Raw genomic sequence first — 22,853 nt, 5'->3', positions numbered from 1 at the left:
GCTACCCTCAGCGGCGGCTACAGCTATGACCACGTCTTAGCAAACATGCATCAAAAAAACACACACACAGAGAGATATTGCCACAGGATCGCGTACAACTTACAAGGTAATGGTGGACAGTTCTGACATCCTGCAAGCGTGTTGATTAGCCCTGCTGGACTTACAGTAGCATTTCTGAACGCAGCTGCTGAATGTGACAAGATCAGCAAACAAAGAAAATAAATAATAAAAAAGGAAAATAGATTTTTCTCTCTTTTCTTTTCAGCTTATCACAACAAGGCCCAAGAGGCATGTCAAACCCCAGAACACATTTTGGATAGGGTAAGATGTCAAAAAAGGGAAGAAGCGTCATGGCAGGCACATGGAGATGGAAGGTTTTTTTGGGTTTTTTGCAAGGATACTGGATTGATGCAGGAGGACAGACAGGAGAAGGGGCTTTTTTTTTGCATTCAGCCACGGAACCAGCAGAAGCTTGCAAAGAAGCAGATGGTGAAGCCAATCGATAAATGATGGCAAATTAACTGAACAAAACACATCTTAGATGCAGCTTGTGATTTTGATGGGTTCAGCTACAAAGCTAGCAAAAGGAGTCCCCTTGCAAATTGAAAATATACTATAAGGAGATCCGCTCAGCTGTTTAGATTTTCAGAATATTCACTTGGCAGATTCAAATGACAGAGGAGCAGAGGAACAATGAACACAAATGTTTAAAATATTCGCGGCAGAAAATCTCTTTGAGGTTTCGCCCAAGGGAGCCATTTTAGATTTTGTTGGACGTTCTCGTCAAGATTTAAAGGCCTGCTGTTGATTATGTGGAACTAAGAAATTACATTAGATGAAAGAGATCCTTTGGAAGTCCGAGGCAGGTTCCACAGAAGAGGCACGAACACATCAGCTGCTAATGATTTGATTGCTATTTTTCCCTGTCGTTCTCAGTGTGGAAGAGCCAAGCCTTTTTTAAACCAAACTCATCAGCAGAGATAATAACTTTAGCAATGTTAAAGCCATCTAAATTGGTCGCAATCTCTGCCTCCTGTGGCAGGCGGTGCCACAGTCTGTGCGCTTCATGAACAAGTCCTTTCTCTTTAATTTGTCCTGAATCTTCCAGCGTTTCAGCTTCATTGGATTTCCACAAGTGTTAGGATAGAGGGCAAATCGTCCCACCTGATATATTTTTTTCCATACCATGTCCTTGAAACTTTGAAATCTTTCAAACTGTTAGATTTTCAAAAGGTCAAAACCCCTCTTTTGTCCAGTGCAGTCCAAGGACTGCCGAAGATGTTGTGCAACCCTGGTTTATATATATGCAGTGAGTCATAATGTTAAATACATACAGCACGTTTGGTTTATACAGTGGTGCCTTGGTTCTCAAATGCCTTGGTACTCAAACGTCTTGTTTCCCAAACACTGAAAACCCAGAAGTAAGTGTTCTGGTTTTTGAATGTTTTTTGGAAGCCAAACATCCGATGCGGCTGTCAGCTATTGTTTCCCGGTCGCCTGCACCAATCAGAAGCCGTGCCTTGGTTTCCGAACATTTCGGAAGTCAAACGGACTTCTGGAATGGATTACGTTTGAGAACCAAGGTGCCACTGTATTTGGCACTTTTGTTTTTGCTATTTATTTTGTGTGAGGGGTTTTTTAAAGGCTTTTTTGGTTAATTTGTTTTTGTGACTGTGTGGAACCCAGTTCAGCTGATTGATTGTGTGACTGCAGAAATGGATAAAAGCCCCCCATCCAAACAACGACTATAATTAGTGCAAGTAAGGGAAAAAAATAATTTAGATATTTATAATCTACAATACTGTCTTATTTATTTTATAGTACAGTACATTGCTTATTGCTTTCATTCTATGCATCAATGGTCTTGTCAGATAGCAAAATTCATGTTAAGTTGCTGTTTTAGGGTTTTTTTAAAAGTCTGGAACGGATTAATCCGTTTTGCATTACTTTCTATAGGAAAGTGCGCCTTGGTTTTGGAACGCTTTGGTTTTGGAACAGACTTCGGGAACGGATTAAGTTTGAGAACCAAGGTACCACTATGCATTATTTGTTGCATATGTTTTCTTCATTGGGTTGGCTAACTAGGGCAACCTATGGATGAGAGGTCTACTTCTCCAGATTAGATTGAACCTGTCTACTCTTGGGGAATGGAGTTCACACACACTCAACCATTGATAATGTATTATTCTTGGATTTCTCTACATTTCTGCAACATACTCCCATTACACCTGTGGGGGTCTGCGATATGCGACCACTGGAGAGATGCTCTCAGAGGTCCCTTTTGCATGTTTCTGTGTCCCACAACGCAAACCTGGAAATGGAATGCGGGTTCTAGTTCTGAACACCTGAGACTACAAGGCTATGCCCATTCTCCTGGGAGCAAACAACACTGGCCTCAATACGACTTCCTTCTTTGAAGGCAGGTAAAGAATTGCACAACAGGGGCTTTTGCTTTCACATTCCTCCTTTGTAATAATGGGGGACGGGAAAGGGAGAAATGGGTTTCTAGCTGTCACTGTCAGCGGCAAAGTTGAGAGCAATTGCCACCGCTGTTGCAATTTCTGTGGAAGCAACAGGTGAAGATTGGGAAGCAGATACTTTATCTTTCCCTTTTGCATAAAGCTACATCGGATAAATCAACGGGGAATTTGCAGGTCATTTTAATGGATTAAAAAAGCCCTGGTGGATATAAGCAACACATTTCAACAGGCTGAATGTTGGCAAAGGTTTCTGTTCCTAAGTGTTCATTCTCCCAGTTCTCAAAATCACCCACTCCTCTGTTTCTCTGTATCAAAGCATATAAATACAGAATAACAATGCTAAACCTGAACCACAACCAAACAGTGACATGAGAACATCAGGCTTGGGAAGATCACAAACAGGCTATGATGGAGGTATTGTCTCCAACATCTGGAACTGGAGGTCCAGCACCTGTGGAGGTAGATGCTGTAGTCTTAGCTATGGTTGCTAAAAGCTATTAAGGAGGTCTATCCTCTAGATCAGGGATGGGAACATCTGGCCTTCCAGATGTTGCTGGATTCTAGCTCCCATCAACATGAGTGGTAGTGGTCAGGGATGAAGGAGATGGAGTCCAGCAACATCTGGAGGGCTGGAGGTTCCCCAGCTCTGCTCTACATAAGGGATGACTACCTTGTAAGCCCAGAATCTGGCCCTCCTAAACAATTCTATTTGGCTCTACCAAGTGTTTATGAAGGTATGGCAAACATTTGCACAAAACCGCACTCATAAACAGGGCTGGATTAAATCTCCTGAAGCCCTGACTTCGGGTGGGGAACCTCTGGCTTGTGGGCCAATCTTGGCTGAATGGGGCGCTGGTCAAATTTGGCCCATGGGGTCATTTCCCCACCATTACTATGCGGCTGACAAAATAGGAATTCCATTTTGTACATACAGTCATACCTCAGGTTACAGATGCTTCAGGTTGCATTTTTTTGGGTTACGGACCACTGAAACCCAGAAGTACCACAACGGGCTACTTCCGGGTTTCGGCAGTCGCGCATGCGCAGAAGCACTAAATTGCTGTAATCTTACTTCTCACAGGGAGGGAACCACCAGAAGGCCCTCGGAGCTCGACCTCAGTGTCCAGGCTGAACGATGGGGTGGAGATGCTCCTTCAGGTCTACTGGACCGAGGCCATTGAGGGCTTTAAAGGTCAACACTGACACTTTGAATTGTGCTCGGAAACATACTGGGAGCCAATGTAGGCCTTTCAGGACCGGTGTTATATGCTCTCAGCAGGCATTCCCAGTCACCAGTCTAGCTGCCGCATTCTGGATTAGTTGTAGTTTCCAGGTCACCTTCAAAGGTAGCCCCACACAGTAGTCCAAGCAGGAGATAACCAGAGCATGCACCACTTTTAAGGCTTGCTGGGTTCTGGGAGATGGTGGGTCTGGAATGCTTTCTAATGACAATATTTCAGCCAGCTGCTGCTCTGCCTCTGCCTCCTCTTCCATTATTACTTTCCCCCTCATCTTCCTCTGAGTTGTGACCTCCCTCAAACCCCTGTTGTAATTCTGAATTCTCTTTTTCTCCTTCTCTGGAAGGGTCAGGCTGGGGAGGCAGTCTCCATCATTCCGCCTCTGCCCAGTCCCTGACAGGAACCCTTACAAACCCGGGGGACTTGCAAAGCTGTGTGAGTGATTTTGGCAGCTTGGCAGCCTCACACGCTGTCAAGTTTGTCCCGAAAGGAGAATCCTGATAAGCTTCTGGCCCATGCAGCCAAAAGGGTTCTTTATCCCTGCCCTAAACATTGTCACATTTAAGAGGCATTACAGGACAACAATAAGAAGTGCAGTATTCTTACAGAAAAAAATACAGAAGAACGGAAAATAGAAATAACAGAATTCATAGTTGTTTATGTATCAATAGGTAGGTCACGGCGCAGATGAAAAGTAACAATTCATAGAATCATAGACTTCTAAAGTTGGAATGGGCCTCAACGGTCATGAAGTCTGTTATGTACTAAGCTTGGATCCTAGAACAATAGGCAGCTAGGATCCTAAAATGCAACAACCTGATTGGCCTGCAGGAGCAGCCCAATCAGACCCTAGGAGGAAGTTAATCAGCCTATTAGGCTGGTAGGATACTAGGATGCAACAACTGATTGGCCTGCAGCAGCTGCCCAATCAGGCTCCAGGAGAGAAACATAATCAACCAATCAGAAGGTACTCATTGTGTAAACAATGTATATAAAGCCTGAGGTTCGGGGGGAAATTCAATCACTGTTTCTATGAGCTGAAATAAAGAGCATGAAATTACTACTCGACTGAGCATATTTCAAAGTCCCTGCAATGCATTCAACTGAAGCATAGGTCTTGCAGTAAGCCCAGCTGCGTACAAAATACCTTTCAGTGAAAATGCCTCCTGACTTCTTATTAAGCATTCCTGAAAACGTTTTGATGTACAGCAACAGACAAACAGCTCTGTGGTTTAGCAATTTCTAAAAGGAAGGGGCAAGGCAACCGCGTACCCCGTGTGCTTTCTGCCCCTAACATAAAAGGTAAAGCACTTTCTTTCATGATTTTTTAGAAGGATCGTATTTGTTGGTTCTTAAGAGGCCTCTCATAAGCTGAGGCTCCATGTTGTAGCTTAAATCTGGTGCTACTCAGGAGAAAAAGGAAATATTTCACTCCGTGTTCATAGTAGTGTAAGTAAATATTATCTTCGCACAGCAAGTCAGTTCCAAACACAAACTCAAGCACCCCTCTCTATCCTCTGCCTAGACTAACCTGAGACACTATCAGAATTGAAGGGCATAGTCCAGCCAGGCAAAAGCACTCAGGGATGCAAAACAGGGCTTGTGTGTGTGTGTGTGTGGCCTGGGAAGATGGAGACTAGCCAGAGAAAGCAACCTAGAAAGATACACCCATTTCCCAGGTTCCCCACCCTGGTTTGGGCTTTAAATCCAAATTTAGATTTGGGCCCAGAGTAGGGTTGCCATACGTCTGGGAATTCCCTGACATGTCTTCCTTTCGGGTCCCAGTGCCAAATTTACGTATAAGCTAAACAAGCTATAGCTTAGGGGCTCCACTCTCTTGGGGAACCCCCAAAAAATTCAAAGGAAAAAAACTGGATGTACATTTCCAAAATATAAGATAAAAAACAAATAAAATAAAACCTACATACAGCAACAGTGTTGCCCCACCTGCTAGCCTGCTCCCTAAAATACCACTGCTTTGCTCATTTCTATATCAATTACTTTGATAAAATACATATTTTGTTATGTGCAAATGGCTTGAGATACCTATGAGGTCCATAAATTATCATGTGGCATATATTCAACACAAAAAAACCAGTGACAATTTGTTGTTGACAAAGGACAGCTGGACATATAAGGGGCCCCATTGCCTTCAGTAGCTTAGGGCCTCATCAAACCTAAATCCTGCCCTGAGGGGTCTTACATGACCATCTTCTGAGGGGAAGGATTTTACATTATAAAGCAAATGTCCTTGATTTTGGATTTTTTTAAAAAAAAATAAAGTGTGTGGCCAGCTCTGGTTCTGGCGCAGGCTCCCCGGACTTGGGTGTGGGTGGCTTGGGCTTGACAGCAGCGGAGGAGGGCTGGCTATAGGGCGATCACCCTCAAAAACCTAAACAACTTTTTGTGTCCAGATTTCTACCTCTTGAAATACAGCAGCTCTAGACCAGAGGCAAAGTGGCAATCAGTGCAACTGCCGCAACAAAGGTGTTGCATCTTTTAACAGCCTGGTCTCTATCGAGATCTGGGGAGCTGTATTGTGCACTAGACAAAGCTTCCGAATTGTCTTCAAACAACACATCCAGAGCTTTTAGCTCCTGCAATGACCCAATATGCCCTTTATGGAACAGCCATATATAAGCAAAGTTTGGTGAATTGGGAACCTACCAAGCACTCCAAAAACAGGGACATGGCATGGTTCAAAAAATAGCTGGAATGTCAAAGCTTCATCTTCAAAGTGGGCTGTTTTGGGGCTACGTTTTGAGGGCTATCGGCCACGGATAGAACGGATCCTCTCCATGCAGAAGTTTTGGGTTCAGCCTCGGGCATCTCCAGTTAAAAAGTAGCAGGTGATGGAAAAGACCTTTCTCTGGCTGAGCACCTGGAGGCCTGCTGCCAGTCAGAGTTGACCAAACTTCGGCAGTAGCCTGATCTGGTGTAAAGCAGCTTTCTATACTCTTAAGAGAACTGCATGCACACCTGGATCCTTGCTTGGCTATTTTCTTCATGGCAGTTTTAGATGCTGAAGAGACAAGCCTCTTTTGAAACCGAACGGTGGCTTGTCTTTTTAGCAGCGAAGAAAAGCAAAGGACCCTTTTGTGTGCGCTTCTGTCCTCTTTGCACACACGTCTCTTTCCCTGCTCTACAGGTTTCTGTCCTTTCCCATGGTTTTGCAAAAGCAGAATAAATTATGCAAGGTAGACACTTATGAAATGACTTTATCTGCATAATTTATACACATTTTGCCTTTTAAAAAAGAAGTGTTTCTCCACACACACCCCCTCCAAGAAAACTTTAGAACATTGGGATCCTTTGATCTAAGTCTTATTCATTTTCCCCCTAGAGGTAAAATTATACCTACCGATGGGATATGCCATGTTTCTCCTCTCTTTCCACCATGAAGCTAGTTGGAGGAATGATGTACACCTGCGTTAGCTAAATATATATGCATGCTTTCAACATGCATGACGACAAAAGGTGCTATTAAGGTGACAAAGTAAAGGAAGAAAAGGAGGGTGCAAGCCAGAATAAAACCAAGATGATAGTCAGGGACGTTGGCTTACTGCACAGCTGTCAAAATAATGACAGGTGGCGATGAGATTTTGTGCATTGAACCAAATCTAATTATAGTGATAATAAATGGACGGGTGGTCACCATGGTACTCTCCAGATATTGTTGGACTCCACCTCCCATCACCCCATGGTTAGGGATGATGGGAGTTGTAGTCCAACAATTTCTGGAAGGCACTTAACACTGTGCAACCCCAGGACTCTAAAACAAAGGGCAGATCTGCTTCCTGGTGCCATAGACAGAAGACTGGAGCCTATTGGCTGGAGACTTTTGAATAAGGTTTGAAGCTGGATATGACTAAGATCCAAATCGTTCCACTTGGGTGAGGTATTATGTGGCCATGGTTTCATCTGTAAACAGTGAAAAACTGTCATTCTGGCTGCACATGGTACTGACTGCATGGAATCCTGCCCACATGGAAGCAGTGACCATCAAATGCCACATCTGAATCAGACCCGACTGGCTACAAGAATCAGATGGTTTTGTTACATCCTGCCATATTGGACTTCCGGCTAAAATGTGTAGGACTTGTTTGGGGTAAGAGTTACCTCTATTCCCTCCCTCTCCCCTTTTTAAGAAGATTACACGCTCTGGGACCCCACAGCTAATTCTCCCCTGTTCTCCTCGCTGGCCCAAATAGGACTAATTTAGCCAGCTAGCCCTGGTGATCATCAAATGTTTATTGGATGGATTTCCCCCCTAAATTGATTTTTGAATTCTGAATTTATTGTTATTCACGTTTTATACTGTATTTTATGCTGTTTTTTTGTTAAGTGTTTTAAATTTGTTGTTAGCTACCCTGGGCCTGGTTTTCTGAACCAGGAGGGTGGGGTATAAATAAAAGAAATATTTATTTATTTATGTATTTTATTTATTAAGAAGGGCTGTAAGCCTGCTATTTGAAAGTGTCCTCTGTCTGAGTCCAACTCTGGTTTAAAGAGAAGAAAGCAGGAAATTAAGTATTGAGGTTGCTCATACATGTCACTTGGGGTCTTCCCCACTATAAAAGTTTATAAGAATAATTTATTACTTATACCCCGCCCATCTGGCTGAGTTTCCCCAGCCACTCACTAAGGTGAGATGTGCTGCGATTCCTATTTAAATGATAGTCATTATTTCCCAATTTGCACCTATGCATATGGATTAGCATATGCAAATTTTATGCAATCTGGTGACGTCATAAACTCTCTTCTTTCTTTCTGGTGATGTGTAAGTAGGTGCCCTACATGAAAGTGGTGAGGGGGTTTTGTTCAGCCTGAGTTGCAGCTTCTGCAGCTGATAAACAGTGTTGCTCTGATGCAGCAACTTTCCATTTGCAAATCCCTCTCTGGACTGAGAACTGCATGTGTAGTTTTTGTTGTCCTTATTATTTTTAATTATATTTATTAATCCCTTTTTTTTAAAAAAAAAAAGAAAAGACCTCAAAGCGACTTACGGAATCAGAAGTTGACATATACCGTGATACCCTGAATTTTTATACACCTGATCATATAGATGCACATCATCCCATTGGTGAGCAAGAAATATATTTAGGTAACAAAATGAATGTATCACTTGATAAAGCCCAATAGCAGTGCATTGTGCAACACTATTGCTACATACCATTGGAGCTGGTGTCTCAATAAATAAAGATGAAACGAAATTTTTCACTTCAAAAAATGCAAACATTTCACAATTATTTTTTTAAAAAAAGTCGTATGAAGTCTTTGAAGTGTGCTTTTGGAAAATTAAGTCTTAAGATTGGCTGATGGCTTTGCAGGCAATTGTGATAAGGATCGATCGTTTCCTTTGTTTCCAGTACCTCTAAATACAACAGCATTTATAATCGGGAAATATTGCCAAGATGAATTATGTACTCAACCATCTTCAGCAAATCCCAGTTCATGCCAGGTCCAGTTTCAGTGCACCAAACTAACAAACCTGGCTTAACCTTCAAGCTTTTGCCTTGTGCTAACTGAACCGTTGATTTACAGTAAGCGAAAGTCCCCTTTTTGCATTCATGGGTTGGCAAGCAAATAAACATCCACATGGGCAGTGCACAAGCGAAAAAAGGCTGGTTGGAAAAACAATGGACTGCTGTTACTTTTATTTATAATGCTTTGACTTGCAAACAACATCCCCTGTTTTTTAACCTGATGGACAGATTGGTCATGTACACTAGACATTTGCAGCATGTGGCTTCCCCCAAAACAATCCTGGGAAATGTAGTTTTCTAAGAGTGCAGGGAACTGCAGCTCTGTGAGTGGGTAAACTACAATTCCCAGAATTCACCAGGGGGGAATCACATGCTTTAAATGTATGGTGGGTACGCAGCCATAGAACTGTCCAATTCCTGCTCACCTGCCACTAATGCCGACAGTTGTGGATAGGCCAGGGTTCATATCTTAGCCCCAGGATATTTGCATTAGTACAGTGGTACCTCAGTTTATGAACTTAATCCGTTCTGGAAGTCCTTTCTTAAACCGAGGTGTGCTTTCCCTAATGAGGCCTCCCACCACCACTGCCTTTCCATCACTCAGATTCCGTTCTTAGACCTAGGTAAAGTTCACAAACCGGGACACTATTTCCGTGTTGCAGAGTTAATAAACCAAATAGTTCGTAAACAGGACTGTTCTGAAACTGAGGTACCACTGTATCTCCATAATTGAAAATTATGTAGACCTGAGTTGACTTAGCAGAATGTCACAGAAAATCTGCTTCCAGGAATTGTTTTCAGAAAGATTGTCTTGTTTTTGAGGTGTAATGGGCTCCCTTCTACATATGGGAGCACTTTTAATCGCTCAGTTTTTGCTAATAATTCACTATCGGTCAATATCTAGTCAATTGTACTAGTTTTTGACCCTGACAGGAATGTATATTCCCCAGGGATAATGGCCCATTTAGACTGTGTAAACTTAGCTGCCTCAAAAATTTGAAAAGGCAGGCGCCGGCGTAGTTTGACTATTGGTCCTTAGATAGCCTTGGGGTCTGGTGGGCTTCTGGGCTAGACGTTTTGGGAAGCCCAACTTTGCACCTATATTTGGTTGCTAAACTGGAGTCATCTGGCCCTAGCCTTGCGTTGAGATCACCCACCAGCAGGACCTTTGCCCCCGGATAATCCGAAATCAGCAACTTAACAAAGGTTTCTAATCTTTCCCACTTGCTATCGATGTCAATACTTAAGCTAGTTGGAGGAATATAAACACTTTACATCTTCCCCATGATACAGTATAAGTAAGGCCATTGCTAGTTGGTTTAGGGAGGGCAGCTCTTTACAGGTGGCATTTAGACATTGAGAAATCAAGATGCAAAGCCCCCCTTTTAGCCTCACCGGACATCTGCCCAGGACAGCTTTAACTGCATAAGAATAAAGACCTTCCAGAGCTGGAGTTTCCGCCGCCCATGTCGAAACCATCAGTTAATTTGCTGAGTTGTGGCAAGCAGCCATGCTAACTGTGCTTAGCAGCTCTCTGTAATGAAGCCTTCTAAGAGAAGAAGAGGTTCATGTTTGCTGCTAAGCAGAGAGGCAGAAGGAGATAGAAGTGTTGGTTGCACAATACAGCTGGGTTCAAGTGACCCTGCCCAGGAGGCTCTCCAGTATCTCTGCTTTAAAAAAAGCATTTCCCAGCATCTGTTCCCCGAAGTCCTGTAACTGGTGATGCCAGAAGTTGAGCCGCAAGGTCTTCTGTGTAGTAGAGTTCTGGTATCTTCCTTAGTGGCGAATCATTCCCACCCTCCTTTGGCAAATGTTGTCCCCATCTTCAAAAGGACGGGGAGAATATTACTGGCGATGGAATCCTGCTTCTGCAGTGCCAAATCAAGCAGCAAAATGTAAACCAAGATTCTGGTCCTTAGGATTGCAGCGGGGAAATGTGTTGCTAGAAAATGTGGAAACGCTCTGTAAAATATTTTAGATTGGAACGGATAGTGGGTTTCTTCTTCTTCTGATGTTGTGGCTTCTCTGACCCTTCAGGATTCTGTATTCCTTCTCATATATTGAATAATATATAATATTCTTTTCCCCATTCCTCATTCCCATCTGCTTTCCACATTCTTCAAAAGTCAACATTCATGGCAGAAATAAGTAGCAGTATACGATCTATCAAATTTATGTTTTTGTGTTTGGATGTTCTCACAGTGCTGAAATAGCTTTGGTGTTTTCCCGCCTCGCCTCCTTACCTCCAATGCAGAGAAGCTTGTGGGATGTGATATATAAGTAGCAGTCAAGTACAACATTCCTTGTTTTCCTAGAGTGGACATGCGGGGGGAATGTTTGGTCCAGCCAGTCGAAAACTTCCTGTTTCCTCCTGGCTGGGACATACTTCCTTTACATGTGACTAGAGGTGGGCGTGACCTTACCTGTCCAGGTAACAAAAGGACAAGGCACGTAGCACACACTCTCTTTCTTTGACTTCCTCCATCATTGGAGCAGCTTTTTAGCTAGAAATACTCTTTCAGCCAACAGAGGACTGTTGGGATATATAGATCCACAGCTATATATCTGTAACTAAGTCTGCCTTCAGGGATCCAACTGTGAACTGATGATGTGAGTAAACTTCTTCTATTGACTTTAAATAAGATTGTCTTGTGTTTATTCTTTTTAAGAGGGATATAAGGGAACTTACCAGGAATCTAATACTGAGAGACTTACACAAGCCTGCAACCAGCTACCCGCTGTGTGTTTAAAAGGGGAATGTAAAACTCTGCTAAGTAAAGGAACTTGCTAATGCAAGTTAGGAAGGATATTAATAAACAATATATCCTCTCTTGCCTCGCTGAACATTCCCACAAAGCTCTGATCCCATACCCCTTTGTGAACACAACCTTTCTTTGCTATACAGAAGGAAGCCCTTGTTCGGAGATGAGCTCTGTGAATACCCTGGATCTCACATGACCAAAAAGAACACCTTGATTGGAGCAGACCGCTGCAAACCAATACTTATACATGTCCCTCATTGTGTGCATGGGGCCTCCCTTCTGCCCTGATGTTAGAGGAATAGGGCAGTGTGTACTCCCCTGGAACTCTGCACATGCACTGGAGCTCTGGGTTCAAGACACGCACACATTATTATATTCTCAGTACAATCCGTATGCGGGATCTCTGCATGACCACAGGTTACATATATTGACAACCATGCACATTTTGAAGGCGCCGTGAATATTTTGCAAGAGTAGTCAGCTTAAGGTCACTAAGTAGCACCGGGATCGACAATTCTTTGCAACACAGACATCAACGTTGGACATTTCTGCGGGACTCCAGACAGGAAGCAGCAAACCAACATGAACAGAAATAAAAAAAATGGCAGCAAATGAAAACAGGAAAATGACATCGCCTGTCTCTGTTTTGCTGTTGCTAACCATACACATAGGAAAAAAATCGCCAGCAGATGTGTTCACCATGTGGGCTCTAGGCTGTGCAACCTTGGAAGCTAATGAGAGCATTAGAACATTTGATATGTGGTGCTTGGGGACAGAGGAAGTTTCCTTATACAGTCGTACCTTGGAAGTCAAACAGCTTAGTTCCCAAACATTTTGGCTTCCAAACGCCACAAGCCTGGAAGTGACTGTTCCGGTTTGTGAACTATTTTTGGAAGCTGAACGTCCAACGGCGCTTCGGCAGCTTCCTGCAGCCAATCAGAAGCTGCGCTTTGGTTTCCCAAACGTTTTAGAAGTCAAACGAACTTCCGAAATGGATTCCATTTGACTTCCATGGTACGACTGTACTGAGACAGGCCTTTCCTCGATCTAGTACAGTATTCTGAACAAAGACTGGCAGCAAGTCTCCATGGTTTCAGGTCAGGGGAATTCCCAGCTCTTTCTGGGCATATTGGGAATTGAACCTGAAACCTTATGCATGCAAAGCAGACACACAAACCACTGAGCTATGGTCCCCCTGAATCATCCCTTGTGAGCTGTTTTAAAGACAAATCTCTTGACAGAAGATGCTCCCCTGTGAGCTCTATGGTGAACATGCAGCAAATGGCCATTTTGGGTGGGGTGGGGGCGAATGACAGCTCTTTCACTTTCCGTAGCAGCACAGCCTCAAGCAGAAATACACCATGCCAGGTTGGAAGGAACAACACAAAACTCTCTTGTGTATCAATACTGCGACCCCAGGCTGGAGAAAATTCCCAACAGGGATTAGACAAGCATATTCCTTGCATGGCAAAGACTGTCTCATTCTAGCAGGCTTTCTAAGGTAATAAAAAGCACTCAGTGGTGTGAGTCATGGCTGGTGAGAGCTGTGACCTTGGAAGAAGGCATGACCTACAGAGAGATAGTATAGCATGGCCCATCCCGAATTAGGAAAAGGTAAAGGGACCCCTGACCATTAGGTCCAGTTGTGACCGACTCTGGGGTTGTCCACAGACAGCTTTCCAGGTCATGTGGCCAGCAGGACTAAATTGCTTCTGGTGCAATGGGACACTGTGACGGAAACCAAAGCGCACGGAAATGCCGTTTACCTTCCCGCCGCAGCGATACCTATTTATCTACTTGCACTGGTGTGCTTTCGAACTGCTAGGTTGGCAGGAGCTGGGACAGAGCAACAGGAGCTCACCCCGTTGCGGGGATTTGAACCGCCGACCTTTCGATTGGCGAGCCCAAGAGGCTCAGTGGTTTAGACCACAGCGCCGCCTGCTATAGTCCAGTAACAACTGCAGAGTTGGCTGAAGTTAGAGATATCTGCATTCTCCTACAATCGGTGATGACAGCCATGAATGGCAAGAGGCGTCCCACATGCTTATTTCCCCCTTGTTCCTGTTCCTTGTGCCTCCTGTTAAAATGGGTTTTCCTCTGGAAAAAAGGGCATTCTAGCTTTGAAATAAATTTAGAAACATAACCTATATGAGCAGAAGATTTCCGCCATGGCTGTTTGCAAGAGGTGGTGCTTTGGATCAGCTTTTGTGTTCGTTAACAAAATAAAAACAGAAGTTTAGGAACATCGGTAGCTATGTTGTCCTTAAATGGAATACACACACATTCCAAGACAACCCCAAGGTTTCAAATACATACGTGGAAACTTTGCTTTCCTCCTTATGTCTCAATTCTTCCTTAGCCTGATATTCCATGCAAAGGAAAATGTACTGTTTAGACTGTTTAGAAAGCTGTCTTAAACTGAGTCAGACCATTGACCTCTCTGGCTCAGTATTGTCTACACAAGTGTTCTTCAGCCTTCAATCCCTCAGATGAAGGTGGACTACAACAACCATAATCCACAACCATTGTGGATGATGGGTGCTGTAGTCCACCCACATCGTGGGACCCAAAGGTTGAAGAAGACTGGTGTAAGCTGACCGGGGGTGGCTATCCAAGTTAGAGAGAGGCATTTCTCTCGGTCCGACCTTCCCAAATTGAAACCTCCCCAAGCCACATGTTCACTTTTTCCTATGTGTATGTCAGAGCTCAAAACCAACTACGGCTCCTTGGACAGTTCTGCCCTGTACTTACAAGTAAATGCTGGATTCGTTGCCCCCGATATCAGGCGACTGGAGCTTCTGGACCAGGATGATGATGATGCCCACGAAAAGCAAAAAGTTGATCTGGGGAGAGGGGGAAAAGAAGAAAAGGGATCCATGAGTCACCAAAGAACAGGAGCATGAAACTTCAGTTAACCAGATCTGTGGCTGACTGTCCTCCAGTTAAACCACCTCCACCAAATATTTAATTTAGTTATTTATTCAATTTATATACCACCTGTTATCAAAAGATCCCAGGACAGTGTACAACATAAAGAACACATTTTACAGAGCATAATAATAATAATAATAATAATAATAATAAAAGCCTATGGAAATTTAGCCCTTTACAGATGACTTTCCAGACTTTAGCTTGCGGTATCTTTGCTTCAAGCTGTTTACAAAAGCGGAAGGCGGACTTCCTGTTTAGACCTTCCCGCTCCGGTGCCAAATTACGAAGTTTAGTAATCCAATTTTCTGTTCTACTCATGGGTACTTGTTTAGAGTCCAATTGTCCACAGGAAAAAAGTCAGTGCTCTCCGACAACAGCTATGCGGCTTCACTCCGTGAAAAGAGCAATCAATTCGAAGCACCGCGCCGCTCACCCCATGTTGCTCCGGATCCCCGTAGCCGGGTTTCCCCGTGAGTAGGGGAGGCGCTAAAGGTGCCAGCCGAATCCCAGGTAGACAGGCTTCTCCCGCCTGTGGTTTTTGATGGGTCTCCGCCTCGCCGTGGCGGTCCAGACCCTGATTTTCACGGAGTGGGTTCCTCCAGATCAGAGGAAGCTAGCCATTGCCGGTGGCGCTAACCCGGAAGTCCGTAGGTTAAAACTACAAACCCCCCTTGGAAGCAGGAAAAGAGGGGGGAAATCTTAAATTGTTCAAGCCTGCAGGAGAGGGAGTAAAGAATGATAAATTTCTATCGTCTTGAACCTGGGAACGGGCTGTCAAAGATAGACGTTTGGGGAAAGTTCATTGACTGTGAATAATAACGCATGTTGACAGATAGTTAAATAAGAGAAACATATTGATTCCAATGTTTCCTTTTGCACTAAAAAGGAACAAAGATTTGAAAAATGAAAGCAATTTTGTTGCTGGATCTGCCTGTAAAAGGATGGATACAAATAGAAATTGTTTCCTCTAGAGGGAGCTTTTGAACTGTTGTTGGAGTGGACCTGGGGAACGCTACAGCTGTAGAGATTAGAGAGCATGAGAAGCAGGCTCTGACCTTGGATAAGAATGTTGACACAGGAAACCTTAGTGTCTGCTTTGTGCAGGACAAGTGCTTTGTTGGAGCAGCTTCATGCGAAGATGCATTTGATGACTACTGCAATTGATAATTTCGGTCAAACAGTGACCACTGATATAGAACCTGCTCAACAACTGACCCAGGAATCTGCCCTGACAGGGCAAGTTGCGGAGAGGACAAGGGAGGAGGTTGTTGTTGAACCTCAAGTAATACAGGTTGAGAGAGATGCGGCCCTGCAGGAGCATAGGCTGTCGTTTTTGAGGACTGAATCTGGAGTGAGGCAGACTTGGAGAGACGGAGTCCTGTCGGGACTGGAGATGGCAAGTTGGTCAGATCCTCCTATGCAGGGATGCTCTGACCTTTGGGATTTGGTTTTGGGCCAGGAGGAGATTGGAGTGGTCGAGGCACTCAATTTTGGAGGGGCATTGAAGTATGTTTTGGAATATTTTTTGGATTTTAGTGCTAACCATGGAGAACGGGCTGATCGGCTGAGAAGGGATAAAGACACTCTTAGGTTGTTCCCCCGAGATCTACTCCTCAGAGACAAAGGAAGGAAATTAAGAACAAGACCAGCAGAAGACAAAGTAAAGTGCAGGTACAATTATGAAGAAGATCTGCAGAAGGGACATGGAAAAGAGTTAAGAGCCTTGGACATAAGATCACCAGGTTGATGGACTAGATGGAACAGATAGAAAGGACTGACAGAACCCAAGACCAGGAAGAAGAGACAGTGGATGAAGATTGGCAGAAAGTTTAAAAATTCATTTAGAGAAATATTGTAAAATTAACGACTGTTAGGAAAATCTTGGAATGAAACTATTAGGCTTTAGTAGAAATGTTATAAGGAGTTATGTAGAAATAAGTTTTTAAGTTCTAGGGTTTTTTATGGTAAGATAAGGTTAAAATAAATTAAGACAACTAAAGGACAGAATATAGTGAAAGATGGAAAGGATTTGCTGAGATAATTAATAATTAGAATACAAAAGAGGGAGGTGTGAGGAGGTCGAGGAAACAAGTTAATGAAGATAAGGGTATGGGAATATTGGATTTGTTTTTAATTTTTTTTGTTCTTGTTTTTGATTTTGGTGTATTGTATGTTTGGTACTTTTTATTTTCTTTTTATTGATTTGTATTGTTTAATCTCTTTTTTCTGTGCTTTTCCTTCTTCTCTTTTTTCTGTAACTTTAAATTCCCAATAAATGTCATTAAAATAATAATAATAATAATAAAAGCATAATAAGAGCATAATAACAGACAGCATAATAATAAAATAATGAGATATACAGACATTCTCCCACTTCCACCAGGCATATGTTTCGGGTGCCTGTGCACATACGTGAAATCACATATAGTGGGGAGCCCCCTCTGAACATCTCCAAGCAAAGAGAGTCCTTTTATTTTTATAAACACTTTTTTTAAAAAAAATAAATCTTTATTTTTTTGTAAGAGGAATCCTTGGATGAGTTAATACTTGACTATCCCTTCGGCGCTGCAATGTATCTTTGTATTTTTGTTCTTCTGTGCTGTGATACTTTGTGGTTAAAATTTCCAATTCTTTGTTTTTCTTTCATATAAAAATATTTATGAATACAGCCGTACCTCGGAAGTCAAACGGAATCCCTTCCGGAAGTCCGTTCAACTTCGAAAACATTCGCATAGCAAAGCGCAGCTTCTGATTGGCTGCAGGAGCTTTCCCCATGGATGTTCGGCTTCCAAAAATAGTTCGCAAACCGGAACAGTCATTTCTGGTTTTGCGATGTTTGGGAGCCAAAACGAAGCTGTTCAAAAACCAAGATACGACTGTATCTTGGAGGTTTTCAAGCAGAGGTCAAATGGCCATCTGTCATGGATGCTTTAGCTGAGATTCCTGCATTGCAGGGGACCGGACTAGACCCTCGGGATGCCTTCCAATTCTACAATTCAGTGATTTTATGATTCTCCATTATAGTTCCATTATTATTGAGAACAAAGGTTAGTTTCAACTGAGCCATTTGCATACACTAATAGCACTGAGGACTCTTCTATAGTTCTGCTTGTGCCATGCCTAGAAAGCTAGGATCCAAGTAGTTTCCCCCTTGCCCTTCTCTTTTCCAAGGGAAAACCTGCTCTTTAGTGTTAAGGTAAAGGTACCCCTGCCCGTACGGGCCAGTCTTGCCAGATTCTAGGGTTGTGCGCTCATCTCACTCTATAGGCCGGGAGCCAGAGCTGTCCACAGACACTTCCGGGTCACGTGGCCAGCGTGACAAGCTGCATCTGGCGAGCCAGCGCAGCACACGGAACGCTGTTTGCCTTCCCGCTGGTAAGCGGTCCCTATTTATCTACTTGCACCCGGGGGTGCTTTTGAACTGCTAGGTTGGCAGGCGCTGGGACCACGGGGATTCGAACCACCGACCATGCGATTGGCAAGTCCTAGGCACTGAGGTTTTACCCACAGCGCCACCCGTGTCCCGGCTCTTTAGTGTTAGATTGGAACAAATGGCAATCTGAGGAAACCCCCAATTGCCCTTTGTTCCAACTCAGTGTTACAGAGCTGTTTTCCCCAGGAGAAAGCGCTGGGAGAAGAGAAAGGATGGATAAGCCCCGAGTGACCATGTGCCTCAATATCTGCATAAGAAATAAAATCATGGCATGCATTTTTTAAAAGGTCATTAATGCACTTCCCTTTAGATGCTTTTCGGCTATGATATACCTTTTCAAGAATGGCAGTTCTCGAAGTCACTTTGCTAATTTCTTGTAGCCATCAAATGATCACATTTTGGGATCCAAACATGTTTGGAAGCCTCTTATTGCATGCCCCCCCCAAAAAAAAAATTTCTCTGAGGAAAATAGGGCCATCCTATTCCATAATAATAATAATTTTATTATTTATACCCCACCCATCCTACTGGGTTGCCCCAGCCACTCTGGGTGGCTTCCAACATCTAAAAACATAATAAAACATTAAAGATTTTTTTTTTTAAAAAAAACCTTCCCTTCAGATGTCTTCTAAAGGTTGTCTAGTTACTTATCTCCTTGGCTGGGGGGTGGGGGTCACATAGCTCCATACCCTCCAACATTTCTCCAATGAAAATGGGGATGTCCTAAGGAAAAGCGGGGCATTCCAGAATCAAATCAGAAACCAGGACAACTTTCTTAATTCTGGGACTGTCCCTGGAAAATAGGGACACCTGGAGGTCTCTTATTGAAGACCTACTCGTTTACCAGTCTGGCTCATTCCTGAGCCATCCTTTGTCCTCTCCAACTTACCATTATTGATGCAATCACAGGGCCTTTGATCACCCACCACAAGGCTGTGTTGTCGTTCATGTCCCAGCAGCTGCGACCCAGATGGAAGGCGAGCGGAAATCATAGAGACAAAAGAGGAAAGGTTAAGAGGCCAGATGAAACACTTCTCCTCCTGGTGTGACCTGGACCTAGGCCACAGACCTACTTGACATGAGTTCAGCCATGATGCTCCCCCACTTAACCTCTGCTCATTTAATCCTTAGTAGCAGGCAACACCAACCAACTACTCTGACTTCCTTAGCTAGAAGCTGTCAATTCGTAGAAAAGCCAATTCTGCAACCGAGCAGAATGTGGTTGTGACTTTCTTGTTGATGTCAAAAGTAAGGTAAAGGTAAAGGACCCCTGGTCCAGTCAAAGGTGACTATGGGGTTGTAGTGCTCATCTCGCTTTCAGGCTGAGGGAGCTGGCGTTTGTCCACATACAGCTTTCTGGGTCATGTGGCCAGCAGGACTAAACCGCTTCTGGTGCAACAGGACACCGTGACGGAAACCAGAAATGCCATTTACCTTCCCGCCACAGTGGTACCTATTCATCTACTTGCACTAGTGTGCTTTCGAACTGCTAGGTTGGCAGGAGCTGGGACAGAGCAACGGGAGCTCATTCTGTTGCGGGGATTCGAACCGCCGACCTTCAGACCGGCAAGGCCAAGAAGCTCAGTAGTTTAGACCACAACAGTGACACCTACCCAACGTCATCAAAGTGAAGTCTAAGGACAGCCCAGATGGTGACGCAAATGGTAGGAGTTCCTGCAGAGAAGAAGAAGAAGAAGGTGTTGGGTATGTGATGTTTGCCCATTACAAGCAGGGTGTGTGTAAGATGGAAGCTCTTGTAAAGGAAGTGATGGGAGGAGACACATACCCCAGCCGATGATGGTGTACCAGTAGAAGTATCTCCTCTCTGGAAAGAAAGTCTCCACCAGCAAGGTGAAAAGGTACAGCCCCTCGATGAAGAGCCAGAAATAGTTGGACATGACGCAGTAGTGGAAAAAGACCATCACGGCTTTGCATTCCACCTGCAGAAGAGAAAAGAACTTCAGTCTGCTTCTCCACCTCCCAGCTGGGCTCTCAGAACTCTGCCCAGGCTGCAGTCTTCCCTGCCCCAGCTTCACACATCCAAGTAGGGTTGCTACCTGTCCTGTATAATACAGGATTGTCCTATATTTCAATGTAAAATGCTACGTCCTGTATTGATACAGTTTTGTCTTGTATTTCATGTCCTCTCTCTTTCCCCCCCTCCCTCCTCCAGTTGGGAAACCTCTTCAAACACAGGTGTTTGAAAAGGCATGTGAAAGATCATGTATTTAAGCTCCGGGTAGCAAAGCACAGATAGATGTACAAATTCATGCCTATGTTTGTGTACGAGTGTGGCAATTCCAGGGGGTCACCTTGTTACGCTGCAAACGGCCTTGGCCCAGTGTACCTGAAGGAGCCTCTCCACCCCCATCGTTCACTGTGGGCCTTCTGGTGGTTCCCTCACTGCGAAAAGTGAGGCTACAGTGAACCAGGCAGAGGGCCTTCTCGGTAGTGGCGCCCGCCCTGTGGAATGCCCTCCTGTCAGATAAACAACTATCTGACTTTTAGAAGACATCTGAAGGCAACCCCGTATCAGGAAAATTTTAATATCTAATAATGTTTTACAATTTTTTTATGTGCTGTAAGCCACCCAGAGTGGCTGGGGAAACCCATCCAGATGGGCAGAGTATAAATATTATTATTATTATTAGCAATGAATTGCTCTGAAGTCAATTCAGCACCAAAAATATCACATCCACCTAAGTGTCCTGCCCCATCTTGTCCTTGCAACCGTACTTCCAAATGTTTTCACCTGCCTGAAAAGCGTCCTTAAACTCTGACCATCTGTCTTCCCTGCCTGAAGGATAGAAGGTGTGTGTGTAAAAACTAGCCCACCCTGCAGAAAATAAAATCTGTGTTTGTCTCTCTACCCAATTTTGCTTCTGGCTTCTCCCGCAGTGAGCTTGCGGCCCCCACAGGGACGCGGACTTATAAAATATATTGGGGGGGCCCGGGAAAGCTCATGAATAATAAATAAGCTCATGAATATGCAAATAAAGTGGCGCCGCCTCCTCGTGAGCGAATAGGGGAGAGTGTGCTGCGCCTATTAATCAGCTCCGGAACAGCTGATATGCGGGAAACGTGGGGCTAGCTGGAGAAGAGAGGGTGAGCCCCCTCCGCTCCGGCCCTAAATAGGGCAAGCCACGCCCCCCAGCCAGCCGATTGGCTGGCTGGGAGGTGTGGCCGGTCGGGATTCCCCTGTTCTCGCGGGGGGCTGAAACCGCCAGGAGGAAGGAAATTCCCCCCGGCAGTGCCTTGGGAGTGGCGGTGGTGCTGCGAAGCAGCGAGGCAGGAGCCCCCGGGGATTCCCTAATCTCGCGGGGGACGGCCGGGGCTCTCCGACTAGGGCGCGCGGCTGGCTGGCTGGCTGGCGAGGGAGCAGGTGGGGAGGAGGCGGGGGACGACGGCGGCGCTCTGCTGGAAGGGCGCCCGAGATTATTGGGGGGGCTGAGTCCCCCCAATAAAATTTTTGAGGGGGCTCGAGCCCCCTCAGGCCCCATGGAGTCGGCGCCTATGGGCCCCCAGAAGACTGCCCAGATGGGAAATCGGCCCTCTGGAAAAGCTTTTGCACTGCTGCTCTGGAAAGCTGTTCTTTAAAGTGTACTCAAAGTCAGCCATGGCATTTTTAAGTTCTTAGGAAAAACATGGATTATTATTATTATTATTTTTTAACCTAACGACCTGTACTTTAAAATATGACTAAAAGCATTTGCGGGGAGTGACGGGGGAGGAATATAAACACTGCCACCTAGATGGTGCCACTCTAAAAGCAGAGAAAAAGCAATTCCAGGCGTCAGGAGGTGTTTGATGAAAGGTTGCAGGGAGCTTGCGGATTTCTAGCGCAGGCCGGGAGAGAGACAACAATGGCTGCTAATTGGCAGACTGAAGTCCTCCAAGCCATTCCTGAATGCAAGAAAAGAACCCAGCTGTGTGTATAATGCATGTGCGCGCGCGAAGTAATTCAAGGAAGACGTGGGGATAAGAATGGAGGAGAAAATGTGGACAAATTGCTAAGGAGCTTATAAAAGGATGCACCCCACTGGGCGACCCAGAGAAACGCCTGTCCTCACAGCCTGCAGAACCTGCCACTCACAACAAAAGTGAGAAATAGCGCCAGCTAGTTGAAGGATGGATGGCAGGTAACAGGTTGAATCCTGACAAGACAGAAGTACTGTTTTGGGGGTACAGGGGGCGGGCTGGTTTGGAGGACTCTCTGGTCCTGAATGGGGCAACTGTGCCCCTGAAGGACCAGGTGCGCAGCCTGGGAGTCATTTTGGGCTCACTGCTGTCCATGGAGGCGCAGGTTAATTCTGTGTCCAGGGCAGCTGTGTACCAGCTCCTTCTGGTACGCAGGATGAGACCCTTCCTGCCCGCGGACTGTCTTGCCAGAGTGGTGCATGCTCTGGTTATCTCCCGCTTGGACTACTGCCATGCGCTCTACGTGGGGCTACCTTTGAAGGTAACCCGGAAACTACAAGTAATCCAGAATGAGGCAGCCATGAGAGTGGCTGCCGAGACCACAT

At 44.7% G+C, this 22,853-nt stretch overlaps 2 protein-coding genes across 9 annotated transcripts in view; both read right to left on the bottom strand.

Moving 5' to 3' along the window:
* GHRHR (growth hormone releasing hormone receptor) overlaps window positions 1-22,853 on the bottom strand; it is a 443,159-nt gene that overhangs the window by 60,854 nt on the left and 359,452 nt on the right. The gene's annotated exons all lie outside the window — the stretch shown is intronic.
* ADCYAP1R1 (ADCYAP receptor type I) overlaps window positions 1-22,853 on the bottom strand; it is a 152,220-nt gene that overhangs the window by 26,127 nt on the left and 103,240 nt on the right. For 3 of the 8 annotated variants that reach the window (XM_082192459.1, XM_082192461.1, XM_082192460.1), the window contains exons 10-15: window positions 20,117-20,270; window positions 19,944-20,004; window positions 19,220-19,289; window positions 14,718-14,809; window positions 7,080-7,121; window positions 104-187 (exon numbers count right to left, since the gene is read on the bottom strand). In XM_082192459.1, coding sequence (XP_082048585.1) covers window positions 104-187; window positions 7,080-7,121; window positions 14,718-14,809; window positions 19,220-19,289; window positions 19,944-20,004; window positions 20,117-20,270 — 503 coding nt within the window. The remainder of the gene's footprint in view (window positions 1-103; window positions 188-7,079; window positions 7,122-14,717; window positions 14,810-19,219; window positions 19,290-19,943; window positions 20,005-20,116; window positions 20,271-22,853) is intronic. The other 5 variants (XM_082192462.1, XM_082192463.1, XM_082192465.1 and 2 more) reach the window with 3 other exon arrangements.

This window comes from Podarcis vaucheri, assembly GCF_965113315.1.
Source record: "Podarcis vaucheri genome assembly, chromosome: 12".
NCBI classification, from domain to species: Eukaryota; Metazoa; Chordata; class Lepidosauria; order Squamata; family Lacertidae; genus Podarcis; species Podarcis vaucheri.
The sequence above is the reverse complement of the archived record's forward strand: the minus strand, read 5'-3'. Positions and strand labels throughout refer to the sequence as shown.